General features: G+C 44.9%; 1 protein-coding gene across 2 annotated transcripts in view; it reads left to right on the top strand.

Moving 5' to 3' along the window:
- Positions 1-7,394: 7,394 nt before the first annotated feature.
- slc43a2b (solute carrier family 43 member 2b) overlaps positions 7,395-11,732 on the top strand; it is a 13,008-nt gene continuing 8,670 nt past the window's right edge. For both annotated transcript variants that reach the window (XM_030361504.1, XM_030361505.1), the window contains exons 1-2: positions 7,395-7,876; positions 8,662-8,952. In XM_030361504.1, coding sequence (XP_030217364.1) covers positions 8,790-8,952 — 163 coding nt within the window. In that variant the 5' untranslated portion in view covers positions 7,395-7,876; positions 8,662-8,789. The remainder of the gene's footprint in view (positions 7,877-8,661; positions 8,953-11,732) is intronic.

Genomic DNA, 11,732 nt, shown 5'->3' on the forward strand with positions numbered 1-11,732 from the left:
ATAAGTTCTAAGCACAGTGAAGTATTATTTTGCCTGTTAGCCCAACAAGTTGGCTAATAAAATCGTTTAAAATGTGTGAATGTCCAACGTGAGAACAGTGGCGGTTCTAGACCATTCTGCCAGGCTTGGGTCAGTGGTTCTATTCAAGGGTCCATGAAACCATGATCCGCACCATTTAACTTCAGTGGCTCTATGGTGAAATCTTTTTAGAACTCCTGTAATTTCTTTCATAAACGAAGTGTATGGCAATGTTTTTCCATCTGTTTTTACAGGTTATAATAAAGTTTCACTTACCACTTCAGCCAAAGGGTACACATTTAAGCAAGAACGATTTCAATTAATGACTTTTATTAGTAAAATAAAAACAAATGTTTGAAAGACTTTCTCAGAATGCGGATTCGGCATATTTATGTCATAACCCTTGCAGAACCGCCACCTGGCTGTTATAGCCTCAGGCCTTAAGTCCAAAGTCCGGATAGGTATAGCTTCTTTATCAATATAGCCTGGCTATATTAGAATAAAGAAGCCTAAACTTTCCATTTGACAGGCAAGAATAAGAAAAGGTCTACGTTACGGTTTTCTTTGGGGAAATTTGAAAATTGCATCAAGACAATGTTGGGCCTGTAAAAACAAGGCCCCTAACCCCAGGTGAACAGGTGTCAAAGTGCTATTCTCTTGGTTTCCGATGCTTAATTGCTGCTGTAATTATAATAATCAAGAACAAGACGACAACATGCAGCCTTAACTACTCACTTACTTTGCTAAAGCTAAATCTGTATTTATATGCAGACTGTGTGGAGATCAGCATCCCGGGAGGGTGAGCACTCAACTTGGATCCAGCTTATTTCATTGATTTCTTGGGCACATAGTTTATTTAATGGTGAACAATATATCCATTTATTTTGGTGGATGGCCTTTTTTTATAGTTGACAACTAGAAATATTGCAATTAAGCTTTTCTGGCAATTTAGTCCGGCTGCGTTAAAATTCGTGGAACTAATATAAATATTCATATATTATATTCTGTCATGGTGATGGCCACTCGCAGGAGTTTTACAACCCATAGGGCCTACCGGTGGTTAGGGCCATGTTCTTAATCTGTTCTTTCCGGCCTGAGGATCATGTTATCCCTGCACACCGGGCATTGGTGACACATCAGAGGTCGATTAGCAGTGTTATGTTGTGGTGTTATAGTGGAGGCTCTTAATAATAAGAGACCACAATGAGAGACAGTGTTCACATCCCTAACCAATCACTACCTCACTCTCAATGGTGATAAGTGTGTCCTTGCCATGCCAGCCATTGAATATGTCGGGTCCTGCTGTCAGCAGGTGGCATATCTCGACTTCAGTCCAATGTTGATGCAATCCAGGCTATCCCCGAGCCTAGCTCAGTTGCTTAAGTTTCTTCCTTCCTGGGCATGAAGGTCTATTACCTAAAGTCGATGCCTCAGTACTCTGCCACCAAAGGCCCACCGCGCCAGCTGCTGCGTAAGGACGAGCCATGGGTGTGGCCTCAGGCATGCACTGAGGCTGTGCGTGCTCTCAAAGCCCGGCTTACTTCACCTCCAGTGTTGGCTCACCTCAACATCTCCGGCCCCATCCTCTTCACCTGTGATGCGTCCACCACAGCAATGGGGGCTATGCTATCCTACCGCCTCTGTCAGTACAACTACAGCTTGCAGGTCGCCTCAGGCAGAGGGTTTTGGCTGAGCTCCTCTCTCGGTCTGTCTCCCCCCCAGCCCCACACGCAGGCAGACTGTGTGGGGACATTATCCAGACGTAGACACCCCTCCGAGCCACTTTGTCTCTGCAGGAGCTCAAGAAGGCCTGGGAACAGGTCCCTGGTCTTCACCAACTCTGTACCTACATCCAGAACGGCTGGCCTCACAAGGGGCTAGAGCCGGGGTCACCAACACAGGGCACCATGGCGCCCGCAAGGACCACATGAGGCGCCCGCAGGCCTGTTCTAAAAATAGCACTACTCATTCTTGAACAACTCTTTCCCACCTTTTTTAAGTCATTGTTGATAATTAATGTGCGAAATCATTAACATGACCTAATTTATTAACATTTCTTCACATAGATGAGTATCATTAATCATTAATAGTAATATATAACTAAAGGCAAATTCGTTATTTCAGAAGAGTGTATAGAACTGGGTGCCGTTCATATGACTCAGTGCCCATGAAGTAGCTCTCAGGTTCAAAAAGGTTGGTGACCCCTGGGCTAGAGGAACTGGTTGCATTCCTCCTGCTGGAACCACACCTGTGTCACACGCGGGCTTTTTGCACTTTGGTCCCTAGTGCTCTCCCTACGTCTGTTTTTACCATGGCGCACAAGGGTCAGCTGGGCATAGCGAAGGTGAAACAGTGATGCCGAGACCTGGCATGGTGTCCACTGGGATAGACAGAGACATTGAGGCCCTGATCAAGGACTGCTCTGACTGCCTTGTGAGCGGTCAGACTGGACACCAGGCTCCCCCACCCCTGAAACATCTTGCCTGGACCTCCCAGTCGACGAGGTAGAAGAGAACCCTCTTTCCCTGACGCCTGAGCGGTCCCAACGCCGTCTCCACACACTTTGAGAAGGTGCGCGGGGCCAGGGAGTAGCCGAATGGCAGGCACTGGTACTCGTACGCCACCCACATAAAGGCAAAACGGAGAAACTTCCTGTGCGCCTGCCGAACAGGGACGTGGAAGTAAGCATCCTTGAGATCCAGGGATATGAACCAGTCGCCCTCTCCACACATCTGACCAGCGCTCTGATAGTGAGCCTTCTGAATTTCCTCGCGGCAACGAATCTGTTGAACACGCGAAGATCCAGAATAGGTTTCTTCTCCCCTGACTTCTTGGAAACCAGGAAGTAGCGGGAGTGAAACCCTAGGTGTGACTCGGGGGGGGAACGACAGTGATGGCCCCCCTCTCCGTGAGACGGGCCACCTCTGCTGCCAGAGCCGTGCTTGCCGCCGGGTCCCGTAGCCTGGTCTCCACCAAACCCATAAAGGGTGGGGGACAATGCTTGAACTGTATGGGATGACCCCATCTCAACGTGTTGTCCAACCACGATGGTAGGACGCACCGCTCTAGCCAACGCGCATAGCGGTCGGAGAGAGGGCGAGCTGACAGCTGAGGAACGCTGTCCAGGAATAACCTATATTCCTCGGCCCCTACCGCCTCCACACAGTGTGTGGACCAAGGGGGGCATCCCATGAAAGGGAGGACGCTCAGCGACCGTGGTAGACGTTAGAGCTAGTCGGTGTACAAACAGCGAGCTGTCTAGACGCCGCGCTCGTGTCCGCTGAACAGGCAGCGAGCCGTCTAGCCGTAGCACTCGTGCCCGCGCGTTGTCCGCTGGCTGTAACCACCTTCCACAGACTGTAGAAGGGAGGTAGAGGGGATAATGTGGGAAACTAGGAGACTAGTACAATCGTCCGTATCCACTGGCTCGTGTATTGAGTCTCCAGCCCGCCCAAGAAGCTCAAAGGGACGCCGCTTCTTAGAAGCAGGTGAACCAGAGGTAGTGTAAACACGCCGTCCGGCCGCCACCCTACTGCCTTCTGGCTAAGGGGAAAGAGGCAATCGAAAGGAATATCGCTCTTTAGGGAGTATGTACTGCTGTTCGGTCAAACAGTCTTTTCTTTCTTTATTAGGGTAAGAAAAAGTGGGAGCAAGCTTGCGGAACTTCTTGCCCCGCGGTGCTGCTCTCCCCGGCTGCGGCGGCGGCTGCTGCTGCGACTGCTGCTGCGGCATCGGGGTTGGGGTTGGAGGCGGCCCCCTGGAGCGCTGGGACCGGCCTGGACCCCGCTTCCTCCCGGCCTGCTGGTGGGCTGCCGTGAGAATCGCCCCGAACCGGGAACGATTCTCAAGGACGGACTGCTGGTGAGCGAGCACCACCGAGAACCGGGGCCCAAATAGTCCATCCAGAGCTAATGGGCCCTGGACGAGGCTGGCCCGCTCTCGTTCCGGAACCGCAGTGTGAGAGAGCCATATGGCCCTCTGGATCATGGTGGCCCATAATTTATGCCGGCCGGCCGAAACGGCTATTGGCTGGCATAGCTGAAGGATGGCGCTGGAGAAGCGGGAAACCGTCAGCCATCTTGCGGCCTCCTCCGGGCCGTAAGCCTCCCTGCCAGCCGACAAGGAGACCAGGGCAAAGGGGAGCAGGGCGAGGTTGTTGACCGCCGCCACAGATTGTAATATGTTGAGGTGAAGCCTGTAAGATGTTTTTTACGTTACATGTTAACTAAGGCGTATTTAATCATATTTCATGGTTAAAAGAGTTTAAATGATTTGTAATTCATGATATAGTTAAAAAGATAATTCTGCATTACTGCAATACTATTGTGTTTCAACAGTATGCTTTTGATGATGAGTATTATTGTAAGACCCATGTATAGTAGCCTGTTTTTTGGAGTCCTTGGAAACACTTTGAGAATTTGGATCGAATTCCCCTTGACGAGGGGGTGGCGAGCTAGGGAAGAAGATACCTCCTTATCCAAAGGAGTGGACCGAGATCACCCATGCCCAGGAGGAGCATATCCTTCATATACCTGAATCACTTGAGTATCTCAGGTGAAAGCGCTCTGAAGCGCCACACATGACCCTTGACTTCTGACTTGACATTTCCCCTTTTGACTAACGCATGCTGAACTGGCCGAACTGAAGAATCTAAGGAACACTTGCAAGGAATTTATTTTGTTTAAATATTAAATTTTTTCTAATGGACATTTTGCAGCCATTCTATGGTGGTTAAAGATAATTGTTCCTGACCTAATGTTATGGTCTAAATTGTGAAACATTGGTGAATGTTATTGATTGCAATGAAATCCATTTTATTATAATTTTTCCGACCAAGAATACAGTCAATTTAATAGTAACCTGTGGCTCCAGTTGATCATTGTTGTCATTTAATTCTTCCCTCCTTACGAACCTAGACACTAGTCCATGTCTAGATATTCTAATGCCCCACTAGGGCTACATATCGCTACAGACCAACGCCGCGCACCGCGTTGACGTGTTTGACCTCTTCCCCGGGACATTCCAGACTGCGGAGATGGTGGTGGAAAACCCCGGCACTGAGCACATCTACATCCTACGAGGTGTGTGTGTGTGTGTGTGTGTGTGTGTGTGTGTGTGTGTGTGTGTGTGTGTGTGTGTGTGTGTGTGTGTGTGTGTGTGTGTGTGTGTGTGTGTGTGTGTGTGTGTGTGTGTGTCATTGTGCTTGTGCATACGTCCCCACCCAGAAATCCCTGTTACATAATCTTTGTTCTGAAAGGAACGGTCAACTGGAAAATGTACTTCTTGCAGAAAATGTGATGGGTGTAAAATGAGTTTAAGCATGTTAAATTAAGCGTCATGGTTAAGGACTTTTTAATAGCATGACAAGTAGAACAGTAGAAGAAGAATAAGTAGTAGGATAAATAGTAGTATTAGTAGTAGTATTCGTATGGTACAGTATTGCTACTAATTTACATAGTAGTATTGGTATGATAAGTATTTGTGTGATTTAGAATTAGAACTATACAGTAGTATTAGTTTGATCATTACAAAAAGATAAATCATCGTTTGTGGATGCATTTTAAAAACAGTGAAGTGTTAATTGTATTCTTTCACATTTAATTCCAGACGACAGAATGATGAAGCTTAAACTGTTGGAATCCGTGGAGGCTCATCTTCCAGGTGACAAATTGTGTGTGTAAATAGCATGACGAGGAAAAGTATCGTTTTTTAAGTGGCCTTAGCGGACAAACAGCCATGTATGAATAACCTAGCCTCAAACCATCTAATCATTCTCAAAAACTATAACTCAGACTACTTTAAATTGGACATGGACATTCAGCAGAAGTAGAACACGTGGATGTCCAACATCTGTCACTTCAAGTATGTGAGCTGAACGCGAGTTAAAAAATAATGTGTTGAGACGAGACTGTTTTGTGAAGAAAAGCCTCCCACATAAACGCCCAATGCTTGTATTTCCAATAGCAGAATCATTTGAACGCCTGTGAAAGCTGAAAGCAGTTGAAGCTCTAAATTCGGTTTCTTATTAAATATTGACTTTTGTCTGAAATGTTTAGCTTTTTGTTAAAGCTAGCTATAGGGCGTTCATATATTTTAAAAAGCAATGTCAAACGATATTTTGCAAGAAAAGTAGGTAGATGCAGCCCATTCCCAGATGTCCAACATATTCAAGTCTCATAAAGTATAAGTGCCAAAGTATACTGATAACAATAAAGAAAGAAGAATCCAAACTAAGAATAACAATTGTTGAGCGACGCTTGCCGCACTCAACTAAATTATCTTCTTATTTTCCCCCTGCTCCAATCTCTAACGGTAAGAAATATTTATTTTCCCTTTGCATTATAAGACTGCACTTATTATTTTGTTTGTCGCACTATTTTATGTTTACTCTGCTTCCATCACGTCTCCCGTGCAGATGTCTTGAGGCCTGGGGATCCTGAAGTGGGGCCCACAAGTGGCTCAATTTCTGCTTCTTATGTGAATGAAACCAATTAATAAACAAAACCCTTGACTCTTTAAACCTGTATGGTCTTATCATGTTGTCACCACGAACTAGCAGACCAAGAATGTGCAATAAAATGGTGGAATGTGAGGATAAGATAAGGTTCAGTAACGGTATTTGTTCAGTTTCGTAGCATTTCGTTCGATGGTGTTTGTCGCCCCCTAAAGGATGCCTAGTTGAGTCCATCCAGGTCACGTTGTACAAATATATTATACACGTATGTTCCTATTATTCCACACTCCCCCACTAAAAAACAGGGGAAGTGCTGATCTAAGCATCCATTTCTTATCTGAATAAAGAATGCTGTCATCCTAATTTTTCTTGCTTGTCAAAAAATAAACCTGCCTGTTAAAATCAAGATAAGTGTGGGGCGTATCGCTATTTTCACTCCATTGAAAACAACTGCAAAAGTAGTTTGTAGGCTACCAAGTCTCAAGCATCTGCCAGTATCAATAATTGACATTCATATTGAAACGAGGTAAACAAAAGAGAATCATTATTGCCCCATTTAGCCCGTCGGTGGACATTCATGGGCGAATCATGACTCTGATCAGTGATCTTGTAACCTAATCAATGTTAATAAACGACTCCTCCGTCTGATATTGTATTCTACATGCAATTAAATTGTTAAATTGTGTTCAAACACAGGATTAACATTGTAGGCTAGTGCCGAAAGTCTGTCTATAGGCCTATGAAGAATAATTATGACACACACACACACGCGCGCGCGCACAGACATAGCTTTATCTAGAATGCTTTATCGTTTTGGTAACCACCCCCATTCCAAATACCAACCAAACTGTTGTTGTAGACCGGAGTGATCTGAAGTTGAACAACAGACCACAGCCAAGTAGGCCTATTCTGGTCCGCATTCATTGCATCAGCCCAATACGATCGTCGCTTATCGATCGTCTCCGTCGTCTACCTCAGATAACATCCATTCATTAGGCCTATCTACACTTTAAATAGCCTAGACTTTATTGATTGAATAATCGTTATATTATTGTCTCAATTAATCCGTTTAGTTTTTTTCAAGTCACTTCCCGTTTCGTTACAGTGGACACGAGATCCAACATTACGATACGAGAAGTAAAGACAAAGTGAGGTCGAAAACCTTGGTGAGGTTTGATTTGAGCGGCTGGGTTAGAGGGCGAGGCAGCGTCTCTTGAGCTCTCTGGATTGGCCAGTGATGCTCAATAAACGATCAGGACCCTGGACAGCCATTAGACAGCCGCGAAACGCCGGCTGCTTCTAAAGTTGTCACTATATCAGTCAAACCAGTCGTGGAGGATCAGTTGAACCTAGCTATCCCCAGGCAGGCCGGTGGATCTGCTATGAAGAGCGGACTACTCAGCGGTATGTATGCTACAGCCGATTACTACTATGTTATAATCGTTTCAATAATCTCTGGGCTGTAGACATAGCCCAGAGTATGATTGTGGTGTTCAGGGGTAAACAAGAGAAACGTGGTAGGAGAGGGAAAGCCAACGAGAGCAGGACGGAACACCGCTAGAGTGTGTATTGTTCTCCTCTCTCTTTTATGATTATGGATGCCCCGGACTAATTGCCGAGGAGAGTACACACTGTTCGGTGGGCTTATGTGAGGACATTAGTCAGGAGGGGCCAACACGGGCTAGGCTTGTTATGGGGCCGGGGACGACCCCATAACAACGCTCCACTTCAACCACCGGTTTTTACCGGTTTACAAATCTGCCCTCGGGTGATTCATGGGGCTGATATGACGTTTACTGTCCTGGTCTGTCTGTTAAATAAGCGATTATTCGTCGTTCACATGTTCCTTCTGTAACACCAAACTTGGCGCGTAACGACGTACCATCTACTGTACGTTCTATAGCCAATTCGTTCATATGTTTTTAACAACACATCCTTTACTGTTATATGATTAGGCCTATACAACAGAGAGATTAAAACCTGTGGGTTGAAAATATTGATGACAAAGGAAATATGCCAGATGTTCTTCCGCTTATTGAATCAGTCAGCCATCTCAAGTTTTAGGAGCAAAGTTCGCTTACATTATCTTGTGATGGTATAGCGTTGGACGGCCCCTGCCCTGCCTTCCACAAGGTCAACAATAACGGGACTCCCTCCCTCCACCTCTCCCCTCGCTCTCCTCCCTACAGACTAGCAGGGCAGAACCACTTCCACTCTTCTCTGTCTCTACCTGCCTGTACTCGCTCCACCTCTCTCCCTCTACGCACTTCTCTTCCTCGCTCTCTCTCTCTCTCTGTCGTCGGTGAAGGGGAGAAGCATGGCTCCAACCTTGGCCACGGCGTTCGCGCGCCGCTGGTGGATGGCGGTGACGGCGGTGGTTGAGAACCTGCTTTTCTCGGCCGTGCTGCTGGGCTGGGGCTCGCTGCTCATCATGCTCAAGTCGGAGGGCTTCTACTCCTACATGTGCAACAAGGAAGCGGGTGAGTGGAGACTTGGGACTTTGGTATGTTGTGTTGTGACCGCACTGAACTCTTCATCTGTAAGTACGTGACAGAAATAAGGAAATGTTTTTCTTTCTTTCTTGCACGTATTGTCCATGTTGAGCCTTTAGAGTCACTGTCGTGTTTGTTTCAATTTGTCTCGACTCCGTTCGGTTGCTTGAAAAAAAAAAATGAAAGCAGGAAGTCAGTCAAAAATAGAAACACTCAGATTGAGCGAGTGAGACACGAGGTTTCTTGGAGTGTAATTATAACTGCTTTACTTAGATATAATAAATTATAAGAGTAAATATTTCAGTTAAAAAAAAAAAGAAAAAAGGAATATATATATATATATATATATATATATATATATATATATATATATATATATATATATATATATATATATATATATATATATATATATATATATATATATATATATATATATATATATATATATATAGGATAGCAATGTCTATGTCTGATTGGTGCGAAAGTATTACAGCATCATGTTCCGTTTAAGCTCATTATCTTATCTTTATTGGCACAATCTAAAACTCATCTAACGTTAATTACTCTTGTCGGGCGCAGAGCAAAGTTCTGATGTGCAGTGAGCACATGGAGCATGGAAATGCGGCGTGTCAGATCCATGGAACAGAAACTGATTTTGTCCTTCACTCGTGGCTCGTGCTGATTAACAGGGCTGTTTTTTAGAAGCATAGCACAATGGCCCGCAGTTCCTACAGATCTTATCTCTTACATCACAAACTAGTATTTCACCATTCACAGAACACCGAGTGAAAGATATCTAAGAAGATATCGTTTGTTGCTTGCTATAATCCAAAGTAGTCTAGAAGGGTAAACAGAATATCTCCCAATTATTTATAAGACAAGTTGGTCAACGAAACACTGCTTTGGCGAATGTTCACATGCGCCATCTTCTATTCAAGCTTTTTTTGGAATTCACACGTACATCGGGCCAAGCAGGAAATTGACAATACGTGCGATTTTGTGCTCACATCTGAATAGTAATATTTTGTAGGACGCAAAATATTACCACACACACACACACACACACACACACACACACACACACACACACACACACACACACACACACACACACACACACACACACACACACACACACACACACACACACACACACACACACACACACACACACACACACACACACACACACACACACACACAAATACACTGGGGCATATAATGCGTTTATACATAACTACCCCAGGAGCCTGTAGCTCTTTTCATCAAGGGGTAACCAGATATGAATCTGTGTGGTCCCTTCTCCTTTCTGTAACCAATGAAAAGGAAGATTGTTCGGTCTTCCTGAGTACCAAGGTGAGATCTAATCACACAATTTGTCCAATCAGGACACTGCTCCAGAAGGAGAGAAAGATAAAGGGAATGTAGACAGGGGAGAACGGAGAGTCTTTCAATGAGAGAGAGGGCATCAGCTGTTGTTTGTGGCTATCATTTTGCGTTTCATTGACGCTTTTTCTCGAGCTGGGTCCCACTAGCTAAAAATCTAATATAAAGCAAGGTACTCAGTTTCCGGCCTAACTCAGCATTTATTTTGCTGTCCAAAGAGTCCTTTAATTACTGTGATAGGGAAGTCTAAAGTCTGTTGGTGTAGATAAAGAGGAAGAGAAAGAAGCTAGATACTGAATAGGCAGTAAAAAGGGTAAGACAGTTGTTTTTTGGAGGAACCTCTACAATATTTTCCATTCCAATGATTCTGCATTTTCCCAGCATGGTTTAAGCAGGGGCATGTCCTTTTGAGGGCACAGGTTTAAAGTTGTAATGTACACTGCAAAATGAAGCACTTCTAAGACAATGATCCAAATGTCTAAACAAAGTTGGCCCATAGCCGCAGACCCTGCTGCCTTGTAGTAGGGGGCTGAAGTCTCATCATTGGGGGCATTGACAACATTGTTAGTCAAAGCATCGTGGCCACAGATTCTGGAATAGCACCCATTATCACCTCCACAGTGCTCTTATATCGGCCGATAATGAATATCGGCCGATATATCGGTATCTGTAATTGTTTATTCCCTAATATCGGAATCTGCCCCTAAAATCCAGTATGTGTGAGGATCTAATGTGGACGACTAGGAGGACAAAGATGGAAAACAGACACACAGAGAAAGTGATTAAATCTGCCCTACGTCTTATCAGCTGTGCGACCATAAACTGACTTTGCCCGCTGCTGCCGGTGCACTGTGATGAGCAATGCCATGGCAGCACTTTTAATCAGATGACATTACTTTTTTGTCACGTTTCCGCCTCACCAGTTTTATTGGTCATGTATGGAATGCAATCAACTCCTGGTAATGTATTACAGCAGCAGTGCGCTATTGGTGTGTGTGTATGTGTGTGCGTGTGTGCAAAGTATAGGTATAGCACAGATGCACAAGGCTAGGCACATGGTCATGTGCGCCTGTGACCGCCGGCTGTATCGTCATAGGTCGTTGACCGGGGTCATGTGATCAGGACCTTGAGTTGCATCATTATCTGTAAAAGCTGTTTTCCTCAGTTTAGTATTTACAAGAATGTAGGCTTATTAATGAGTAGTTATGAAATCGAAACAATCTTTGACCAGACAGACTTAGACGGTTTCTGACGTACCATTTTACCTCAAGGCACCTCAGTTTCCTCTTAATTCCTCTGTTATTTTTTCCGGAGCGTAGCCCTATGTCACAATAACAAAGGTTCCTAAATCAACATTAGACACCCCCCCTGGTTCCTCT

The sequence above is a fragment of the Gadus morhua genome, chromosome 7 (assembly GCF_902167405.1).
Source record: "Gadus morhua chromosome 7, gadMor3.0, whole genome shotgun sequence".
NCBI classification, from domain to species: Eukaryota; Metazoa; Chordata; class Actinopteri; order Gadiformes; family Gadidae; genus Gadus; species Gadus morhua.